Source organism: Scomber japonicus, chromosome 19 (genome assembly GCF_027409825.1).
Source record: "Scomber japonicus isolate fScoJap1 chromosome 19, fScoJap1.pri, whole genome shotgun sequence".
NCBI lineage: Eukaryota > Metazoa > Chordata > Actinopteri > Scombriformes > Scombridae > Scomber > Scomber japonicus.
In genome coordinates, this window is record NC_070596.1 from 9,933,961 (window position 1) to 9,957,399 (window position 23,439).

Here is a 23,439-nt window from a genome sequence, read left to right on the forward strand (position 1 = left end):
ATGGGGATGAATTTTGAAGAAAGAAAATGAAGTTACCATTACTGATCTGCTGAGCCACCCATGTGGATTTAATGGATCGTGTGGGATGATATCTACAGGTTGTTATTGTTTATTATTTTGTCCTATAAGGTAAGGCTAACATTTTCATATTTATTTCTGTTCTTTTGTGCACTTAATATGTTTTGTGCAGCAATAATTTAATTAAAATTTGTAGTAATAGATACATGATGTTTGGCCCATAAATGTAAAACAAAAAAAGTCTTATGTGCTTTAATACTTTGACAGGAATGACTGATTTTCAACTAGTTTTTTTGTTAGTCGCTGAATCTAAAATCTTAATAGAAAGTGTCATTCTTTGATGAGATTAAAACTTGAAAACTAGAAAAGAAGATACTTTTTTTTTTATCCAGGCCACAGACCATTTAGTAAGGAGAGAAAAGAGATTGCTGTAGGCTACTACTATGACAAGCCTGGTAAATGGTCATGACCCCAGACAGCCCCTCAACCTTTCTCTATCCTGGACAGTTAACGAATAAATCACAGACTATTAGAGTGCATGCACAGCGAATCATGGCTATCTGTAAAAAGGACCATTGTGTGGGTATTTGAAAAGATATTTTAAATTTAATGTTATTATGTTATACAACAAATATGTTTGTCTGTTCATGTTTATTATTAGAATATAAACACTCATCAAAAACTAAACATTTATACATGATTTACTGGGATGCATCATGTTCCCAGTTAATTTCAGTTGCCTGATTTCATTTAGCAGATATGCTCATAGTCTTAATTTAATTCATTTCAAATTCAGTGGTGATAGGGAAGTTCTATTCTGATAGGCTTGATTATACTTTCCTGCCAACCTAACCCTTATCAGGCTAGCGCACACCTTCTGTGCTCAAGCACTTATTGCATTGCTGGGGAGGGTTGTTGTAGTTAGCAACAATCACATCTCTGGAATAATTTACTTAATGGAAGTGACAATTTCCTCAGCAAAACTACAGCTAAGGCATATCACAGTTATGTTACCATAGAAAAAAATGTACAGAATAGTTGTTGTCAGCTTGTTAATTGAAACAATGGAGAAAAATACCCAGAGATTAGTGGGCACATTTCCTAATCCAAAGTGCAAGGCAGTTTAAAATGTCATATGTCCCACATTTGGCATCAGGGATAATGCAATAAAAGATACAAAAGAGATAGAGATTTTATTTTAAATATTTAATGTTCATAAAAGGTGGCATTGAACAGTGAACTCAATTAAAGTGTCAAGAAATTCCAAAAGAATTTCATATTCTGCAATTCTAACAAATCCTACTTTGTCCAGTTCAAAATGTTAATGCAGGTTGAGTTCCTAGCAGCAGAGACCATTAAAGTTATAGGGACTTCCAAATTTCTCATATGATTATCTAAATGGTTATGCTCAGTGGTAAAACCTGATATCTCTTAGCTGTGTCTAGTATTAACCAGGACTAAATGGGAAAAGATAATCACTCAAACTTGTGCCCGCTCTGTTTTGTAAACAAGGTTACATTTATCGTTTCTACCAAGAGACACTGAGACTCCTTACCTTTCTAGATCATGTAGTGCTATCAGATAGTTTAATGTTGTCTACAACTCTGTAGTGTGTATACTAGATAATGGGTCAGAGCTATCGAGCAGTGCAGCTGGTATGGGTGTGAAAGAATGACATGGCCTTAGAGTAGAGAATTGACCTGTCATCTAATTACCATGCTGTCTCTCCAGAGCATCCTAATTACAGAGATCTAAACAGCTGCATGGTGTTCATTCTGCAAGTTGCCACACTGAATGAAGAGGTCAGTTAAAGAAACACTGTCTATCTATCTTGTGGCTTCAAATATGAGTACAAGATTTAATCTGTGTATAAATGTATCAAACTGACTCTTCCATCTGTAAATAAAGAAGCATTCTGCCCTGATTTTTTAAGCAAATACATCTACTACAAAAACACAGTTTGTTAACAGTTTAAACCCTTGAAACTACCTTTTTATCACAGCATCAAAATTTAGAATTCCATTTTGCTTTTCTCTCTGTACTATCAGGTTTATTGGTCAAAAGAATAGAATTCCAGTAATTCAGTGATTTATTCAATTTGATGGAAGTTATTATGATTTGGTGGTTTAATTATTAAGTTTGGTCACTATTTTATGGCAGAGACATAGCAGAATTATCAAATCAAATGAGTTTCAGATAATATTTTTCATAGTAATTTACATTGAATACTCAACAAATTAAAATCAAATACATATCTCCACTGCTTAGTCAACAAAAACTAACCTAGTTTTCTCTTATCAGACAAGATGCAGTTATTGACATTTAAGATGCTGACATATGCCTTCACCACCCTAAGGAGGAGTCACTGAGGCAGTGGTTTTTCCATGTGTGGGAACAGTTGATCAAGTGTGCCACTACTCAGGGATGTTCCCCAGAGGACACCTCAATATACAGGATGAGCCCTACAACACAGAGCAGCTTCCACTCTCACCCAAGAGGCAAAACCTGCAGAAGAAGAGATCACAGAGCCCCAAAGCGGATAACACTCTTCACAACCTGTCATCAGTGGGCACAACCTGCACTAAAGCAGACCTCACCCCATCTGGGGAAGACAGCAGTTCTGATAGCCATGCTGGCATTGGGGTTGTGGAGGACTCTATACCTAGGCTCATTAAAAGGATTAATAATGAAGAAGAGTGGGAGGAGACCGAGGATGAAGAGGCAGATCAAGGTTCTAGTAACATAGTGGAACATATCCTGAAAGAGCTTAAAGGCATCAACAAGATCCAGGAGGAAATTTCTGACCTGAGACAGTATATCACGTCTGTGCGAGGCTCAGTGGATGAAGTATCCTGTTGTGTTGATGCAGTGCTTAGTGAAATTGGTGAGCTGTACTCTGGGGCTTCAGCTGAACCTCATCCCAGTCCGGCTTCTCAAACTCCCAGGATCAGACGAGGAAGTCTGGGTCGACAGAATGCCATCACATCTCTTCACAAGATGGACACCACTCCACTGTTGGAACGCAAAGATTGTGGTAAAGATTCAGGATGCATACGATCTCACAGATCACCCAAACAATGGATTGTTGATCATGTCACTCTCCAATCAGACCAGCAAACAGACCAAGAGACCTCAGCACATACTTCAAACATTCAGGCTATGCTAGGCCCTATAAAACCTGACCTCTGCTACCTAGAGCTTCATCAAACCCATGACTACGAAAGTACCAGCTCTTTGTCATCGTGTCACAGCTCCAACTGCCTAGAGGCAGGCTTTCTTTCTGGTGACACAGAGTATGGCATGTGTCCCTCAGTGGATATGCAGCACAGCATAAGTGGAGAAGGAGGTTGGAGTATGGAGGACATCTGCTCTTGTGCAAATGATGGAGAAGAGCTAGAGAATTTATTAGGTGTTTGGGACAGGTGTGCCACAGAGGAGACACAAAGCAGCACAACAGGTCATTCTTCACACAACAGCTCTGAGCATCTCTCATTACTGTTTGGACACCATTACAACTCTATTCCAAGTTCCCCCAGTTTGGTGGACTGGAGGCCCACCAGAGTACAAAATGCGGAAGAAAACTTGGAGTGTGACTGTGCTGCAAACTGCCCCTACTCACGAAGTTCTGGTTACCACACCATGGATGTCTGTGCGAATACTGAGGGCAGTGAGCCATCCAGGAGTGTGAGTTGCTCCACTGTGCTGTTGACAGACTGTGATGATGGTTGCCTGGAAGCACATTCACTATGTGATGACTGTCCATCGTCCGGTGACACTCTTAATCTGGGCTCTGCCGATAGTTTGGACAGGGAGTGGACAGATCCCAGCATCTCCAAGGATGAAGCAAGAGAATCTTTGTCACAGGATTCTTCCGTAATAGATTTCGAGAGCACAGACAACAACCCCAATGTAGGATTTGATATAACAACGTTTAGCAACGCTGTACTGTCTTTCAGGTCAGCTTTGAAAGGGGCATTGAAAAAGTTGGAAGGCCCCAACCCTGAAGATGTGAAAGATGATAGTGGGACTGAGGCATCTCCCTCCCCTGTCAGACAAGCCAATGAACCCAAGGAGGAGCAGAGTACTACAGAGTATACAGAAGGAGAAGTTAGTCTGACAGAGAATCACACTCAATTTGGCACACTAAAGGAGGACAGTGAGGCTTCAGTCTACATGGACTGTGGTGATATACGTGAGAACCTGTCATGCTCCCTTCAAGGATCCCCCCGTGAAGGAACCCACTCTCCTTGCACACCTACTGAGTATCATTCTGTAGAGATCTCACAGGGCAAAGGAGACTGTCCAACTGATGGGGAACTTTCAAACCTTGACTTAACACCAGACCATTGTCCAGCAGGGCGGGGTGAGAGCCCACTGTGTCCAGTGCTTAGTGCAGATGAGGTAGGGTTAAGTCCAATTAGGGAAAACCACATTCTTGATGAGGTAGGCCAAGAAAAGCTCACCGATGCCAGTCACAGAGAGCGAATAGCTAATTTCCAGCGCATTCTGCGAGAAAAGAGGCATACGCGTCATAGACTGTCCAAATCTGCCCAGGGATCTCAAGGGTCTCATGGCTCTCAAGGGTCTCAGGGATCCCAATCGCAAGACGAGTTTATGCCAGGTATTTTTAAGGATATTTTATTTTACTTTTACCACCTGCAAGCCCAGTAATAATATTTTGTAATTGCACTCAGATCAGTTTGCTCAACTACAGCTACCCCATACAATTTAGATTTCTAATATGATTTTGTTTTTTCTTTACAGAGAATTGGAGAGAAGATTACCAGGTCACTCATGTATTATTAGCTCTATATTCAAGTTTGTTTTTTCTAGTTAATTTGAGTAATTGTGTGAATTTTCTTCCATTATTTGTCATGCTGTTCTGTGTCACAGCAGAATTGAATTTGTGTAGTTAAAAATTGTTACTTAAAATCTAGGAATACTTATTTGCACTCCAAAGCATAATGCACAACAGTGCATATTATTATGTGGGTAAACATGTAACATTTGTTGAAAACCTCATATTTTCCCATCACTTAAATTATTCTGTACAATAAATAGTTTATCACTGGTTTGATTAAACTTGTAACATCAGAGTGTGATTTTTCAATTTGGTTCCCAGTGCTAGTGTTGTGCAGCCACTTTATGATTTTCCCTGAAGTCTTTCAAACACTAAAAAAAACTCTTGCTGTGAGTGAACCACAGAGCGATCTCTGCTTTCAACTTCTGTCATCTGAGAGATTTATGAACAGACACCGATGAAAGATTCTACCTTTGAGGAAGAAGTAAAAGACCTTGTAGTGCCCAAGTCACTATTTTAGTGATGTTGTGAAATCCTCACAAAGGCTTGCTTTTATCTTCTTCCTCTATGTTGTGGTGTATGGGTTGTCTCTAAGAACACTAAGAACGTTACAACAAACTGATTTTCTTTGCATCTTGACCTGGGAAATAGAACTTATTATGTGGTTTTGTATCTGCATATTGTTTGTCTACCATTGCATTTCACATCATTTACAACTAAAGATCAGCAACATTTACTTGCTGAAAATGTGTTTAAAAGGCATCATCACATATTTTTAATTTGACTTTGCATGTTCTGTAACATTAGAGAGGTGAAACTCAACCAAATATTTCAATTCCCTTTCTCTTCTCATATTACACTGATACATTTCAGCCTTTTTAAGATGTCAAACTAATTTCTCACAATACTTCTAGGTTCGAGATGAAGAACCAAATGCTAGACAAGCCTGGGTCAAACCAGGGTAAGTCATATCGTTGCCACCAACATTTGGGTTGCTTAACACTATTTTGAGTGATTTGGGGTTTTATTTAAATAGTAACTAAATAAGAAGCAATACATTTGTGTTTAATACATTGACTTTAGTCATGTGGCCTTTTTGTGATTACAGTGAAAATCTCCCACGCTACAGTGCTGTGTGAGGATTTTTTATTCACTTATACACTGTTTTTTGTGCATAGTGGTGGATCGGGACTGTATGGAATTGATAGCATGCCAGACCTTCGTAAAAAGAAGCCTATCCCCTTGGTCAGCGATGTGGTCAGTACTAACCTTTATCATTAGTCTGCTGTATATTGTATGTCAACTGTCATCCTGTTTGTTTTGCTCTTTCTTTGTGAGTGTATGTCATTTTATTTGTTAAAGCACCACAAAAGTCAGTTATTCTTATGCGTTTGAGCTGAATTTGGGATGAGATTGTTATCAACAAATGGAGACAAATATGAAAGTAGATTTGCTAATTTCTCTCTCCTTCCTCTCTTAAACCCGAAACTATTCCCCACAACTCTCTTGAATGCATTCACTCTCCTTGGTCAGGCTATGGTAAGTTAATAGAACCCAGTTGCCACTCCCTTCTCTACTAAAGCAGAAAGTATCAAGTAGGACAAACGAAACAGTAGTTGCCTCAAACCTATCTGTCTATAGCATGTTGATCTCTTTGATCGAAGACCTCTTGTTCAATAGAAATGAAAATATTTGCATGCTCTTGGTCATGGGTAGTTTTTTCTTCCTACTTGATATTATCATTAAAACATATAATCAGCAAATCATTACCCCACCTTTTGGTTTTTGTTTTTCCTCACCTGATGAGCTATGTACAGGCAAATGATAAAAATGGCAATCACAAAATACATGGGTAGAATACTCTACTAACACTCTCACAAAAATGTGTTGCTCATGGCCCTGTTTTATATTGTTGACAGTTGTATACCTTTATCCTTTGTAGTAATCTCCTCTTCACTAGTTCCATAAAACTAATAATACTCACATGGGTTTTCTGATCATCTGGTAAGAATTCCCTGATGGGGGGAAAAAATTAAATGATAACCCTACTGACCACCCTTTTAACCACCCTGCCCACCCTTGTAACCACATGGACCTTCATTCATTATTGTAATATTATGGGCCTGTGCTTGATTTTGGGTTGTATAAGTGTTTATTAAATGCTAACTTGGCTTAATTTTTTTGTCACCTGTTCAGTCTCTTGTACAAGCCAGGAAGGCGGGGATCGCGTCTGCTATGGCTGCACGGTCTTCAATCAAGGATGAGGAGCTGGTGACTATAACTCCTTAAACTTCCTTTGTCTTCATTATAGAATGATTCTTGATATAGAATGATCATTTCCCCCTGAATTCAGTGCTCTTATGGTGTCCACATGTCTCATTTAGGAATTTTGTTACCTAACAACCTCCATTCTGTCTATCAATATAGAAAAACCATGTGTACAAGAAGACCCTGCAGGCTCTTATTTACCCCATATCTTGCACCACGCCACATAACTTTGAGGTGTGGACCGCCACTACTCCCACATACTGTTATGAGTGCGAGGGGCTGCTGTGGGGAATTGCCCGCCAAGGCATGCGTTGCTCCGAGTGCGGTGTCAAGTGCCATGAGAAGTGCCAAGAACTGCTGAATGCTGACTGTCTACAGCGTGAGTGTTGCCCAGAAAACCTTTAAAGTTGTTGCCTATGGGGTGATCAAAGTCTGTTGACACATACTATGTGACAACACAGTATTTAATTTTATTTTATTATTTTCTTGGAATATTCCCATTAAATGTGTAGGTGCTGCGGAGAAGAGCTCTAAGCATGGAGCTGAAGACCGGACTCAGAATATCATCATGGCCATGAAGGACAGGATGAAGATCAGGGAAAGGAACAAACCAGAAATCTTTGAGCTGATCAGGGAAGTGTTTGTTATTAGCAAAGCCATCCATGCGCAGCAGATGAAGACAATCAAACAGAGTGTACTTGACGGCACTTCGAAGTGGTCAGCCAAGATCACAATCACAGGTATCCCATTGATAAAAATTATAAATGAATCCACATCTTAAATTTTACTCCTTAGCATCAGTCTTAGCAGTATATTATTATTATTAAATACTGTATGCTAATGTTGGCTTCCTGTGTCTTTGTTTCTCTGTCATTGTGTTAGTTGTTTGTGCCCAAGGACTTCAAGCAAAGGACAAGACAGGATCTAGTGATCCATATGTCACTGTTCAGGTGGGAAAGACCAAGAAAAGAACCAAGACTATTTATGGCAACCTCAATCCAGTCTGGGAGGAGAAGTATCACTTGTGAGTCACCAGAATTTCTTGGTTATAAACTGTAGCATCATCATATTTTACAGCTGAGGTATAACACACTGTTTTTTTAATGAAGCTCCTTTTAAGAGTATATAATTGCAAGGTATACACTATACACTTCATCAGTGAATGATGTTTTAAATATATATCTTTTAAATGTAACACGTTTTTTTGAATCCTTGTTCTTCATAAACCCTGCACCAACTCTTTTATCGTCTATGAAATTTCATGTTTGTATTCTATGGCTCTTCACATCATATTGACAGTTTTTTTCATGTTTTCTATTAGTGAATGCCACAATTCCTCAGACCGAATCAAAGTGCGTGTGTGGGACGAGGATGATGACATCAAATCGAGGGTGAAGCAGCGTCTGAAGAGGGAATCGGATGATTTTCTGGGCCAGAGTATTATTGAAGTCCGAACACTTAGCGGAGAAATGGACGTCTGGTACAACCTGGGTAAGTTGTCTTGTTCCTGGACTGTAAGAAGTGTGCTGTATATTTGGAGAGAGATAATAAAAATTAAAAAACTTTATTTGTATGCAACAAGTGAAATAAAAGTGATAAAGGAATAGAAAATTGTCAATATGTCAATGTTAATATAAAAACGCCTTCCTATAAAAGTTTTGAGATGTGATGTAAAAGAAGGCACAGAGTTTGCTAACCTAAGTTCCACAGCTGCAGTGCTCAAATGGAAAACGCTTGGTTACCTTTTGTAATGAAGTGGGTTATGGTAGGGTCCTGCTTGAGGAGTGCAGGCTGTGGCAAGGCCCACAGACTGTGAGAAAATCTATTATACTGTATAGGTGGGAGCAAGACCAATTAAGGTTTTAAATGTACAGTAATTAGTAAAAGTGTTTTAATCAAGTATTATTTTAATTCTATATCTAACAGGTAGCCATCATATCATTGCAAGGATGGGAGTGATATGGTCTTGTGTCTTGGAATTTGTTAAAAGTCTGGCAGCTGAGTTTTGAACAAGCTGGAAACAGGAGATGGCCTTTTGGCTGAGCCCTGAATACAGGGAATTACAATAATCCGGTCATGACGAGATGAATGCATGGATGACTTTTTGAAGGTCCGCTTGAATCATGCTTTTTCCTAATTTGTAGAAAGCATGATTGTACTACCTTGAAAAAATGCGGTCAGTTACATTTGTGAATTTTCAGATACAAAGCATCTAATGAATATTGGTTGTAACTCATTTTGAAAAACTTACAAACTCACTTACTCATATTTAGCATGCTGCACATGTTCTACAAATAGGGCTGTTTGAACATGTATTTGTCTTTGCGGTGAAACTATGAAATATATAGTCCGTTGGACCCTCAAGCAAAGATTTGATATTAAGATTTGTTTTTTTTTTATCCTGGAGCTCTCGGATCAGAAAATACCATCAGGTGTTCCTCCTATACTATGTTTTGCCTAGTTCTACCTCAGGCTATTTCTTTAATGCTTTCTCCCCAGCCAGAAAGGGAATCAGCTACAACAACCTAGATTTCATTAGCTGGTTACATTGCTTTATCTTAAATGAAGGATTGATCTACTTCTGATGAGGCGTGCAGTCTTGTCACATCTGTATGGCTCTGTTTGATGATAAGTGTCCTGTTTTCATGAAGTCAAGTCAGTGGTTTGTTTGAACCTCATTACCCATGTCTCTATTCCCTGCAGTGACATTTGTGTTTTTTTATTTATTTTTTATTTATTTTTTTTACACAGGGAAGCAACGGCCCCAAGGTCCATATTGGTCTGAATGACAATACTAGCCCTCCCTTGCAAGCTTATTTTATGAAATCTTAAATGAGTCCCATTGCACTTGCTGACAGTTGTGCTCATTTCAGAAAAACCCAGTATCACCCCCAGCACTATCCTCTAGTGAATGAAGATATTTTCATTACAATGAGACCTGAACATAGCCACACAAGAACACATCTTAAACAATAAACAATCCCCCAGAAGTTAACTGGCACGTTAACCAGCCCCTGACATCATCACGTCTCACTGCTTCCATCCCTACCCTTCAAAAATATTCCAGTATCTGGAATGTTTTTATTCTACATGCACTTTGCTTTGAAGAGTAATGAGTTCAGTTCCTAAGCACAAAGCATTTCTTGTGTCTCCTTGATTGAAGTGCTGAAATTGCCTTCACCATAGCAGTAATAAATCTTCTCCTGCAACTGCATGGCACTGAATATAAACATGCCTATAAATATGCTGCTGTTTCTTGTAAACTGGGGGATATGACATGCTCAATTTAATACCTCTCTGATAATCTCATCAACACAATATTCCTTTGGTTAGTAAGAATTAGGAATTGTACATTTTGAAGCATATCAATGAAAGCAAAAATGAATGATCAGTCATGTAATATGCCTCATCCATTTCAAACATTGTCCGTTCTCTATCTCCTTTTTCTAGTCCGTAATGCCCCTCCTTCCTCCCCTTTCTCCTTGTGATGTGTGATTATCAAGTAGCAGCACTCCAGTCGGAAATCGACCGCTCCGCCAACATGTACAAATTACCCCTAATGATGTGCCTGTCAGGGCAAATAGCAGGGGTGAACCGCCGAGCACTCCACCTCCAGAAAAGCTCCGGCTCAAGTGTCTTCAGTGATCAGGCACAGATCCATACAGCCCACTGCCATTGTCTCCTTCTACACTATCAGCTGGAGGACTTCTATTAGTGCTGCCGGCTCTGCACTGCCATCAAACTCTAGAAACAGAACCCCCTACAATAGAAGTGCCATGTTAATAGTCTATAATTAGTGTTGTGTTAACAGACCTGGTTTAATTTGCCTCAGTGTCACAGATTCGGACTGGAGTTATGAATCTAGAATGACTGCATGTATGTCTGTTTCTGTGGCCATGTATCTACATGACTGTGTTTGTGTTTGATTACAGAGAAGAGGACAGACAAGTCAGCTGTGTCAGGTGCCATTCGCCTCCAAATCAATGTGGAGATCAAGGGAGAGGAGAAAGTGGCTCCATATCATGTGCAGTACACCTGTTTGCATGAGGTATTTGATTCTATATACACCATAAGTTGTGTTGTGTCAATAAACTAAACACACAGGATATTCTGCATGCTCGGTATACCAAAGCCTTTAGTTTTAACCACAGTGTCTATCTAATTAACTTCAATTATATTAAATTTTCCTTGGCATTGAACAAAAAACTCTGAGATCTGAGATATTTTTATAACAATTATGTAATTTCACCTCTTCCCTGAAAAACCTATCAAAATCAAATTCTAATAGGGCATAAGACACATATCCTGTGCTTAAAGACAGATATGTTTCCATAATCAGGAAGGTCAAAAATATTTTTAACCTCTCATCATCTTCCAAGCACATGATTGTCAAAATATCCTTGAGCATGGCAATGTATGTGCATAAATGATTCTGGTGACTCAAAGCCTTTATCTATGTTCCCAGGTTCCTGTTCACTGTATACCGTAATAAGGTCTTGTTGATGGTATAGTATGTTTAAATGTCATTAACAGTTTCTTTCCATTTCAGAACCTTTTTCACCATTCGACTGATGTGCTCGGTCAAGGTGTGGTAAAAATCCCAGAGGCTCGTGGAGATGACGCATGGAAAGTCTACTATGATGATGTGCCACAAGATGTAGTGGATGAGTTTGCCATGCGCTATGGGATTGAGTCAATCTACCAGGCCATGACGTGAGTCAGTGATATATCACAGTCGACTATGAGGATTGTCCCCCTATAGCTCTCTCTACCTGTCCCTGTGTTTGTCACCTCTTTATTCCACCCTTTTCCTTGCCCTCCCTTTCTTCCTTTTGCTCTCAGTGCTATTGTCGTTGGCTGTTGGCCTTCAAATGAAGGAAAGTCAATTATAAGGACGAGGAAGGATTTGTCTCCATGAAATGTCATGCTCCATACAGATGCCTCTTAGCTGGGCCCATCATTCACAGAAAGCACACTCTGATGGGCCATTCCTTAGCCTAAACGTGCCAGATAGCTGATGGGCAGATGAAATGACCATTCCTAATAGGGATCATTGGTGAAAACAAGCCCCTTGAGAGGACGCAGGCCGACCAAATAAAGGCACAGCTATTCATGGTTTACTGCCAAAACCTTTTTTCTCTGTGGCAATGAAATGTCTTTGTGGGTGTGAGTAGGTACAAATGGAAGGATGTGGAGACCTATTGTCCAGGTCTTTACCAAGCTTTGCTTATGCTTTCATTTTCAGGCACTTTGCCTGTCTGTCATCGAAGTATATGTGTCCCGGGGTTCCTGCAGTGATGAGTACCCTGCTGGCCAATATCAATGCCTTCTATGCCCACACAACCGCCTCCACCAATGTGTCCGCCTCCGATCGCTTTGCTGCTTCCAATTTTGGGGTTTGTACTGCACACACACAGACAAAAAATATCTATTTGCTCCATTTTTTGTCTTTCTTCCTTTCCCTTTCTAATACTGTCACACAGTCTCTGTGTTTCTCCTTGCATTCTGCTTCCACTGAACACAAACATATATATAATCACTCTTCATTTTGTTTTACAGAAAGAACGCTTTGTCAAGCTCTTAGACCAGTTACACAACTCCTTGCGAATTGACCTCTCCACCTATAGGGTAAGCTTTTCATTGTACTTAATAAATATTTTCTTGCCATCAATGACATTGATGATATTTTCCTCAAAAATGTCAATGTTGCTGTGACATTTAAATATGGCCTTGCAGCGTTGATAATGTTATTGATATAAAAACTACAAGAATTTTAAAGATGACTAGTAAATGTGAACTATATGGCTTTCCTGACTGTTAATTATATTGAATTTACTTGAAAATGAAACTTCTCCTGTAGAATCACTTCCCTGCCAGCAACAAGGATCGCCTGCAGGATTTAAAATCTACTGTGGATCTTCTAACCAGCATCACCTTCTTCAGGATGAAGGTAGCTAACAGTGTTCATTTACTGTATCTTTCTTTTTACTGTAGCTGCTCTCTACATGTGCTCAGCTAGTAATTATCAGTTGATGGGACATTTTGCCATAACTTTGCTGTGATGATATCTCCTAATAAATTAGATGCACAATATTGTTTTTTGAAATGATTAATTGCTGATGACCCTATTGTCAGGACCTTAGTGATGGAATGTAAAGGATTGCTTGCAGTATTTTACTGCCAGTGTTGATATCTCCATCTGGTGTTCAGGTCCAGGAGTTACAGTCTCCACCAAGAGCCAGCCAGGTTGTGAGGGACTGTGTCAAAGCCTGTCTCAACTCCACATATGACTACATCTTCAATAATTGCCATGAGCTATACAGCAGACAGTACCAACCTGCAGACCCAGTGAGTCACAACTGAATCATAGATATCTCACAATTAAAGCAATTGTATAAGCACATTGAAAAAAAAATCAATTGTACTGATTGTTTTGAACCTTTTTCAAGTCTGTTTTTAGTGACTGACTGGGTTTTCTTTTCTAATCCAGAACAAGGAGGAGCTTCCTTTGGAGGAGCAGGGTCCAAGCATCAAGAACTTGGACTTCTGGCCCAAACTCATCATGCTCATCGTCTCCATTATTGAAGAGGACAGGAACTCCTATACTCCTGTGCTAAACCAGTTAGTAACTGTATTAATTCTAGTTTATTCTCTTAAACTGGGAGGAAGCATACAGACTTCAATAAAACCTCAGTTTCCCTGTTGGCAGCATTTAGAAACGCTTAAATATCAATACCAAGGCATATTTTGTCTTTGCTTGTTTGGTCAGAGTTTGCTTTTTTGACTCATTTCTATTATATGTTTGACAAATTGTCACTTTTCTTCCCCCCAGGTTCCCTCAAGAATTGAGTGTAGGGAAGGTATCAGCAGAGGTCATGTGGACATTGTTTGCTCAAGACATGAAGTATGGTATGGAAGGTAAGTTCCCAGTCAAGGTCTTGTTGAAGTTATTTTCAGCAGTGTGAATGTGTATTGTAATCTGCCTTTGGCTCCCACTTCCAATTCTCTACAAAGCATATGATAGTAGTTGCGTGTATGTTTCTGTAGTGTCCCACAGAGCTGTATTCTTCACTTGTTTTTAGTATTATGCTTCTGTGTTGTGTTGTAGTAGAAGGAAAAGGAAAACCTGGTGGTTCAGAGGGTTAGAACAAGTGTGGAGAGAAGTTCTGATGAAACTGGAAAAGAAAAGAAGGATGAGGACAGAGAGGAGAAATTCTGGGGAGAAATTCTGGGGTAAAAAAGATACAATGACATGGAAGAAGCGAAAGAGCGAAATAATAACTGTGCAGGGTTTGAAAGCGGCTTATGTGTCCCAGGAGCATCTGTGCACTTTTCTCTGTTGTACTGTACTGTACAGCAGCACCAGTCCTCAGAGGCAGTCCGCTTTTATCCCAGCCCCTGTCCTCAAGATGAATCCCCTACACAGACTATCGCTGTGAAATTTGTGTTTCACAGAATAAAGTACAGAAGTTCTGGCCCCTGCATTTTCAATCTGCATTAATATAAAAAGTGATAGAAAATGTGTTCAGAGATGGAATGACTCCTGGGAAATTCACTCCAGAAGTGCTACCAAAGAGTACTTAAAATTTTATTATTAGTGCTTTTTAGTAGGTTACTAAAAATGTATTCAAGTGCCTGGTTGAATTTGATCTAAAGATTTTTTCCCATTACTTTCTACGAGTGTATCTTTAGCTTATATCAACACTATCTAGTTACCTACAGAGTCTAAAGTTAAAGTTCTCTCAATTTAGAGTGGCCCAGAGTACTACATTTCATTTGCAGTTAGGTATTGTGTATACTCGATGTTAAAACTTCAAGGTAAAACATCTTGAAGCGCAGAATACCTGTGCATGATTCTATTTTATCTTTACTGTCAACCACCCAAAAAACTGATCTGAAAATATGAAAATCTTCACACCCTTAAAAAGCTAAAGTAAGAACTGAGGTCACTAAACAGCATAGCATTGTATATTTGTTCACATAAGGTTGAAGTTGACAAACTGTGCACAGCATTGGACCAGTTTTGACAATAGGTTGGCTTTTGACTGACACTTTATCAAATTGGCCTGGTCATTAAAGGGGACTTACTATGCTCATATCCATCTCTGTATTTTTATTCTGGGACTCCACTAGAATAGCTTGATTCACAGTTCAAAAAAACTATAGTATTTATCTTATTCTGGTCCAGTTCAGCCTTTGTCTCTGGTTGAGGTCGTGGGTGAGGTTAAGATTAAAGTTACTTATACAGTACTCCAGGGGTAAGGTTAATTTATGTGGGTCATCAATGGTGGTACTCAAAAGTTTAGCATCAACTTCAGAGCACACCAGAGTGGCTGGTTCCCTTAGTGGTTCAGAAGCTCTCCCTCTCCCTGACACAAACATATCAAGAAGCTCACATAATATCTGTGTCTTTGTACCTGCAGAGCATGAGAAGCACAGACAGTGTAAGAGCACTGACTACATGAACCTGCACTTCAAGGTGAAGTGGCTCTACAATGAATATGTCAAGGAGCTGCCAAACTTTAAGGATGTTGTTCCCGACTACCCATCGTAAGTGCTTTTTTTTCTGAGTTTGTTTGCTCATTGAGTTGATTCATTCTCATCCCTGAAATTAGTCATCAGATGATATTAGAAATATAACAGCAGTAAAACATTGATAACATTTTTTTCCCCCTGGTAGATGGTTCCTACAATTTGTGCTACAGTGGTTGGATGAAAACGAGGATGTATCTATGGAGTTTATGCATGGAGCTCTAGAAAGAGACAAAAAAGATGGAGTAAGTTAAGTCCTTGATATATTGTTACCTCATCCATGTTTATAGACCCACACAGTACTAGTACATGAGTTTTAGTACTTGCTTTTGTACTTGCTGTGTATTTCTTCTTCCCTAATCCTGCACCATCTCAGTTCCAGCAAACGTCTGAGCATGCTCTGTTCTCCTGCTCTGTGGTGGACATCTTTACCCAGCTCAACCAGAGCTTCGAGATCATCAAGAAACTGGAATGCCCTGACCCCAATGTCATGGCTCAGTACAGTCGCCGCTTCTCCAAGGTAACCCAGTTCACTGGATGGTGACTAAATGGGAATGAATGTCCTCTTACAGCCTGCTCTAACTGCAACACATTGTACCCTTTAATACTGTAGATGCTGGTTCTACATGAAGTCCACATTTTCCATGTTTAACAATAAAATATATTAGAGAAATTACAAAACAACTACAGTATTGTCTGGAGATACATTCACACTTTTTTAAAAGGAATTTGATATTTCCTCATTAAACAGAAATGTTGAATTGGACACAACGCGTCCCTCCTGGGGGACAGACGGACAGCACAGCTTTGTGTTTTGGGATTTGTTTTCCAGCATAATAGAGAATACATTAAAACATATCTGGGAACAGTTGGGCAAGAATATTCTTTAGAAATACTCCTCAAATTTATTCCCTTCTATAGACATTGAGTTTGAAATCACTTCACCAGCTGTTTATGTTCCTCACAGTTTTAATGTCTTTCTTCCTATTTGTCTTTACAGACTATTGCCAAAGTTCTTCTGCAGTACAGTGCCATTCTGACCAAGAGTTTTCCTTCTTATATTGACAAGGAGAAGATTGTAAGTGGTCAATACCTTCTAGCATTACAACTTTTGTTACCCTTGTTTTATGTTTCATATACTACATCAGGCTTTAAAATGGGTGCAATGGTTTTACTTACTTTACTTACTTCAGTCACATTTTTGGATTGTGTTGACCCATTCACCTTGACAGACCCACCAGTTGGGGCATTATTAGAAACACATTACAGATTTGAACAATGTTAAATCTCTTTATTTTATTTTAATTATAATAATCTTTCCCAAGTTGAATACTTACGTAAATAAAAACTAATATGTGTGTTTGGTTAAAAATTGTTTTATAAAGTTTTATAAACAGTCTCTCTGTGTCTTCTTGCAGCCCTGTGTCCTGATGAATAATGTGCAGCAGTTAAGAATCCAGCTGGAGAAGATGTTTGAGTCCATGGGTGCCAAACAGGTAAGCCTGAAAACAAAGATGTGAGCATATAGACAAACTGAATTTTCTGTGGCAACATACTGAATAAATAACAGTGTGACACTTTTTGTAACTTTTCATTCCCCATGAAAAAAAGGCATACACTGAATGATGAAGTAAACATTTCTTTGTCAACCGTGAAAACTAGATATATTGGTTATTTCTACAGCAGTAAAATTTGTCTTTCGTGTGTCAGGCTGCAACAGAGGAAGCACGGGTATGTAAAGTAGTGGTATTTCAGGCAATGTGGATTAGTTAACTCGTAGTGCTGGATTGGTCCTGAATCTAAACAGGATAAACGGTAGTGGAAGTCATTCATGCTCTTAATATTATGTTGTGTTACAGTCAGTTTATATAGAAAAGTCTATGCGTCATTGCAGCATCTGATGCTTCCAATTAAAGTATAACCGTAGATCAATACTGCCAGAGATTAGACCCTGTGTTCCCTAATAGACTAGAGAATACTGAGACAAATAGCTAATTGCATCATGTCTTCTGTATCAGTGTCCTAAGTGTAGATACAGGAAGGACAATCAATATCCTCTCTGTCAGCTGTGACCTCCCGTTTTGAATCCCAAGCTTTCACATGTAGTGCATTATTGTAGTATTGTAGTAAAGTATTTGTTTAGTAGTGTTTGGATGGTTGTAGGATTATAGCTACAGTATGAGATATTGTAGTTAAAGTTATAATCAGTGTGTTCCCTTTACAATTAAAGCAAAATGAATTGGTGGAAGAGGAGGAGGAGGCAGGAGAGGAGGTAGGTTTCCATCATGGTCTGAGCAGGACTGAAACCGCCATATGAAAGTACATCTTTCAGTTGTTTAATCAGTTTAATGGTGTGCAGTATAGCATTGTATTGATTATCTCCCCCTTGCTCTGGCTTGGACAGCAGGTCGTAACTGAGGATGAGAAGGCAAAGGCTCCGGTGGGTAATGTGGATGGTAGCATTATACAATCAGTAGTGGTTAGTCTATAACTGAGCAGTAGCAAATATTAGCATACTGACTGCCTTTCTATTAGCTAGTCTGTCGTTTATCTGCCTTAAGCATAGATTAACTGTTCCAGTGTCTTCCTACAACCCTGCAATGTTACCAATGTGAAGTCTATCTAAACAAGTAATAGCAGGTGTATGATTTTTGCAGCTCAGAAGTAAAGAGAGCAATCTGCAATAGTGTTTATTAGTCTGTAAAATTAGCATTTGCAGATGAATAGATAGTAATTCCTCTCCTGGAGGTAGCATCATTGAACCAGAATAGATTATAGTCACAAGACATGTAACATAGTTAGTGGAAGGGCAAAGCTTTTACTTTTCTCGTGAAAACAAAGTATTTCTTCATCAGATAAAGTGACTGAACCAAAATCACAAGGAAAACACAATGTGGCTCCAGAAATGTTTTGAACATCACAGATAGATGATTTAGAGCAGTGTAAGAGTATCTCATGGTGAAAGTTTCCTTTGTGCAGGAAGCAAAAGTAATTAAGCTGGTCCTTATTTTTTTTACCCATGATGTGCTTGAACCTACTAAAGTTGAATCTTTATCTTTGTGGTTCCTGGTTTGGAGGAATCACTGTATGTTGCAAAGTTTTTACTGATGTTGTCTGAAGCAGATGATTAGTTAAGTGTCATGCCATGAGGGGGTGGAGGTGAGGCCTTTCCTTTCATGTGAGCTCCTTTGAGAGAGATCAATAGAGTTGGTGTCTAGAAATGAGTTGCCTGCTAGATGGAAATCATGTGAGAAAAAGATGATTTAGTGAGATTCCAGTATTAGTCAAATGACAGTATTACCTGGGGTTTGTTGATGCAGCAGGTTTAATTATCTTCTTTGTTTGTCCGTGTCGATCCATTTATGATTTCTATTAATTATTCGAATTACTGTATTTTGTTTATTGTTCAGATAAAAAAAAAAGCTATTCATCAAAATGTGAAATTTTGCCCGGTGCTTGTTGGTTGTCTACACAGTTAAGAGTTTTTTCCACTTTAAATATATATATTTTTTTTTTGATCAATCACAACAGCGTGACCAAACCTACAAACCCAAATGTCTGTCCGTCACTGACTCAATCACTGACTGACTGATGAAGTTACACTATTAGTCAGCCGCAGCTGGCCAAAGCCAAAGCTTGGGACAGCCAAGTATCCCAGCATGCATTTCACACCAAATGTTGGAGGTGGCAAAGAAATTGAGGGCCAAAAGCTGTTGAAATTTCACTGTAGGACTGTTAAGGCGAGAAAGTAACTTCATAGATTCCCTTAATAGATATGTGGTCAGTTAATCCAGATAACGCCATTTGGAGATTTGCGTCAACAATTGGGAGATGTAAGGAGCTGGTGGTCAGGTGCCAGCCACTCATCTTAACTGCTAGCAGCCAGCAGCACAACTTCTGAGATGACCAACCAGTCAACGTTTATTGTCATCACAGGGCAGAGACGTGCTGACCAACAGTGACAAAATATGCTCATTATTTGCTCATTGATTTTGCCAAATTTCATTTTCATAAAATTAAGTTCTTAAAGAAGTTACCATCTTATATTACATTTAAACAAACAGATTTTAAGTATATATCTTCAAACATTTCATACATGGCCTGGCCATATACTACGGTGACCTGGACTTGTTGTTGTTGTTTTTTTTGTTATAGTTAAAACTTTTAAATTGCCGCAATTAAAGTACACAACACCACCAAAAACATAAAACATGTTTGATTTTTTTCTTCTTCCACCTTCAGATTTTGACAACTAACAAATGTATTTTTTGGAAAAGTTAAGTCACAGTCGTGTTTTTCCTCTTTTTTCTAGAGCAACAATAGAATGCTAGCATGGCAGGCAAGTTCACTGTATATGCATACATGTTCTGTGATACATGACTGCATATACACACATGTTAAATATTGCTGTGATTGGAACCATCTTTGGGAATGGTTAAAGGATCAAGTTCTGTTTCATTTTGTTGATCATCCAAACTATTGTACTACTCATTTTCAGGCACCTTAATGAATGTGGTCGTGGTTTTGGCAGCGATGAGAATCAAATGTTTTTTGTGTGTTGTCTTTCCGCTGCTACGCCTAGTTTCAGGAGAGTGAGGAAGAGGAAGAAGAGGAAGTAGGGGAGGAAGCTGAAGTAGGGGAGGAAGGGGAGAAAATAGAGGTTGAGGTTTGTTGCAGTGTGAAGTGGAGCCCAAGTCATTCTTGTGATCTGTTTCCCTATTTTTTCTACTCCCAGCAACTCCACACTGATAATCAGTCCCACTGCAACTACACGTCTTTAGTTGCAGTTATCACGGGAGTGTTTATTCTGTCCACTTTTTATCATCTGTGGTGATTTCACCTTCTTTCAATGGCATTTCCCCTGGCCTTTCCTCAAACTTGGTCACTCATTTCTCCTTTAAACAATGGTTATTTTTACCGTTTCTTAATTTGTGTTTTCTTTTTAATTTTCTTTTGTTTGCGATAGACTGACACGGAGAAGGTGGGTGTTGATGTTACAAATACAGCATGTTTTCCACTGTGAAAATTGCTGTATTTAAGGGAATTTAAAGTAGCTTAGAGAGATACTATATTTTCTAGACTTGTGTTTTTGCCTGGTTCTTACATCATAACATTCAGTGTTTTTCGGTGAGAGAAACCTTTTTATGACAGTTTCTATTTTTTATTTCTCTCTAAAAAATAACCTCAAAACATTCCCACCAAACAAAGATGGATACACCAGTAGAAAAGGTAGGTCACATGCATACAGGGGTATATATGCTGCCACCGCACTTTGTATCACCATCGATCCTCCGTAGTTCCCCACTTAATATAAATGAAATCAAATTCTGAATGTAAAGTGATATATTAAATGAGGTTGTCCTGTGTTACCTTCCACCTTTCCGTGCTGTTGTAGACTGAATTTGCATTCGAAGACAAAAAGGTGAGTGTAGGATGCACAGACACATACATACTAATATTAGAAATACTCTCCGGCTAAAGCGAAACTCACAGCACATAACAAACAGAACACAATCTATTTCTAGGTGCCTTTCCTCCCCTAAAGCTTTCCCGTTTGTGATGCGTAGCAGAAAGTTTTCAGTCTCTCCTCACTAATGGTGCCACGTAACCCTGACAGGCCATGAATCAAAAGGCCATTGGATCATTCACCTAATGAGCCACATCGTAGTTTCATCCATATGGCTTAACACCCCTCCAGGTGGTGCTTATTTAGATGATACCGCAGTATACCTGGGTTAGGTACACTAGTGCTAATCCATGGATCTGTCCCTTTCCTTCTCGTTCCCTCACCCCGTGCTTGTGAGACTAACCACTTGAAAGACGCACATCTCCTGCAATGTTAAACTTTTTTTTTTTCAACGTGCTCCCTTTTGAAAGGTGGAGACTCCTGTTAAAAAGGTGGGTTTGCCCGGCTGTATGTGTTGAATTTTAATTGTATTTTTTCCGTGGTGCACATTTCTCTGCTACAGGAATTAACAAACTGGAACTTAAGCATTGAAGACAAATAATACAGTGAAACTTGAGAAAGATTTTTTTCCTCTGTCAACCTTTTGATATCCCTGAAGCATAAAGCCTGACAGACTGGCTGATGTGCTTTTTGCATCACAACATGGTGATAACAACTGCTGGTTATTGAAGTCCTTTTTTTACATCTTGAAATCCTGTTGCTGTTTGTAGCTTCTAGCTTTTGCTGTGAAATGCAGCTTTAAGAAGCTCAAAGGCAGTTTGACACATCTTGGCCAAAAGTTGCAAAATTAAGACATGTCGTTGAAGGGTTTTATGTTCACCATGTTCATACGAGAGCTGGTACTCACATTCTTTAGAATAATTATTTTTCCAAGTTTGTAAAAGCTTTTCAGTCAACACATTTTAAACTAATAGTCTTCTGGGCTTGTGTCTACGTGTCTTTCTACAGATGGATACTGAGGCCAGTGACTTACTGAACGACCTGCAGGTGAAGCTGAACAATGTGTTGGATGAGCTCAGCAGTACATTTGGGAACAGGTAGCCTAAAACTAACCATAAAACTGACACACTCACATGTAAATACAATATTAAGTTTATCCAGCAACCATACATGTATTTTTGCTGATAGACCCTTATTCTTTCTTTACTTCCAGTTTCCAGATCCGCATCAATGAGTGTATGCGACAGATGGCTTCTCTGCTGTACCAGATCAAAGGTCCGCTCAATGCCAACAACAAAAACCAGGTGGATGCCGACTCTGACAATATGCTGCGGCCACTCATGGATTTCCTGGATGGGAAGTGAGTGAATTCATTTGAGACTGGGGTCTTTTTAACAATATTAACAATACTTGAGGCCACAACACACCCAGACCTTCCGTGGTCAGTGTGACTTATATCCAGCTGTTAAACTTTTGTGTGTGTTTGCATTATTTCACAGGTTGACACTGTTTGCCACCGTATGTGAGAAGACTGTATTGAAGCGTGTGCTCAAGGAGCTGTGGAGGATTGTAATGAGCAGCCTGGAGAAGACCATCGTTCTGCCACAGGGCAACGACACCTTTGTAAGCTCAGCAACAGCATCAGTTTAATGTTTGTTAGTGTCAGCATTTGTAGAGATTGCAAATTGAATTTTAAGTGTAGGAATTAAATGAAAAAGAGAGCAGCAACTCAGCCCCCCCCCCCCCCCCCCCCCCCTTATTCTTTCTCAGGGAGCACAGATCCTCTCAGCTGCAAAAGAACTGGGTCAGCTCTCCAAACTCAAGGTATCATAATGCCCTCCTGTACTGCACATTTAGACCATGTTAAGACCTGAACACAAAACTGTTCTTTTAGTGTGTGTATTTTTATGGAGCTAACTCGTCTCTGTGTTTATCATTTGGATGTGTAGGATCACATGGCGGGGGAGGCTAAAAGCCTGTCTCCCAGGCAGTGTGCTGTCATGGACGTGGCACTGGACACGATCAAGGTCAGTTTATACTGGGGTTTTGGTTTCATTAGGATGCAGGGCAGACGGGTCAAATTAGCTTCATCAACTATTCATCCATTAATCAGGTTCCCAGGAGGGTTATGTAAGTGGATTGTGACCAATAAGATTTCTGATTTTAACAGATCATAATAGAGCGGGAACAGTGGATTATTCTGGCTATTTCTCCAGCTCGGGCCTTTTTTGACAGTGATTGGTTGTCACTGTTCCAGATGCTAGATTCTGCATCGTTCATATAACACCAAAAAATGCAGATGTTGCCTCAGTTTGAAAGCATTCCTGATGTTTTGAATTAATAAGTGGAACACCCACAACAGAGAAATCAGCTTTTTTGGTTTCAAATAAATCAAAATCGGGCTGCCTTGGTG

General features: G+C 39.3%; 1 protein-coding gene across 2 annotated transcripts in view; it reads left to right on the forward strand.

The window, feature by feature from the left end:
* The window catches only part of LOC128379998 (protein unc-13 homolog B-like), a 67,961-nt gene that overhangs the window by 40,382 nt on the left and 4,140 nt on the right, over positions 1-23,439 (forward strand). For both annotated transcript variants that reach the window (XM_053339651.1, XM_053339652.1), the window contains 25 exons: positions 5,734-5,780; positions 5,998-6,076; positions 7,016-7,090; positions 7,247-7,466; positions 7,600-7,827; positions 7,970-8,111; positions 8,409-8,578; positions 11,020-11,135; positions 11,637-11,800; positions 12,333-12,483; positions 12,647-12,715; positions 12,948-13,037; positions 13,298-13,435; positions 13,578-13,708; positions 13,920-14,005; positions 15,511-15,637; positions 15,768-15,864; positions 15,996-16,139; positions 16,620-16,697; positions 17,038-17,115; positions 22,035-22,123; positions 22,240-22,386; positions 22,526-22,649; positions 22,797-22,850; positions 22,976-23,053. In XM_053339651.1, coding sequence (XP_053195626.1) covers positions 5,734-5,780; positions 5,998-6,076; positions 7,016-7,090; positions 7,247-7,466; positions 7,600-7,827; positions 7,970-8,111; positions 8,409-8,578; positions 11,020-11,135; positions 11,637-11,800; positions 12,333-12,483; positions 12,647-12,715; positions 12,948-13,037; positions 13,298-13,435; positions 13,578-13,708; positions 13,920-14,005; positions 15,511-15,637; positions 15,768-15,864; positions 15,996-16,139; positions 16,620-16,697; positions 17,038-17,115; positions 22,035-22,123; positions 22,240-22,386; positions 22,526-22,649; positions 22,797-22,850; positions 22,976-23,053 — 2,922 coding nt within the window. The remainder of the gene's footprint in view (positions 1-5,733; positions 5,781-5,997; positions 6,077-7,015; positions 7,091-7,246; positions 7,467-7,599; positions 7,828-7,969; positions 8,112-8,408; positions 8,579-11,019; positions 11,136-11,636; positions 11,801-12,332; positions 12,484-12,646; positions 12,716-12,947; positions 13,038-13,297; positions 13,436-13,577; positions 13,709-13,919; positions 14,006-15,510; positions 15,638-15,767; positions 15,865-15,995; positions 16,140-16,619; positions 16,698-17,037; positions 17,116-22,034; positions 22,124-22,239; positions 22,387-22,525; positions 22,650-22,796; positions 22,851-22,975; positions 23,054-23,439) is intronic.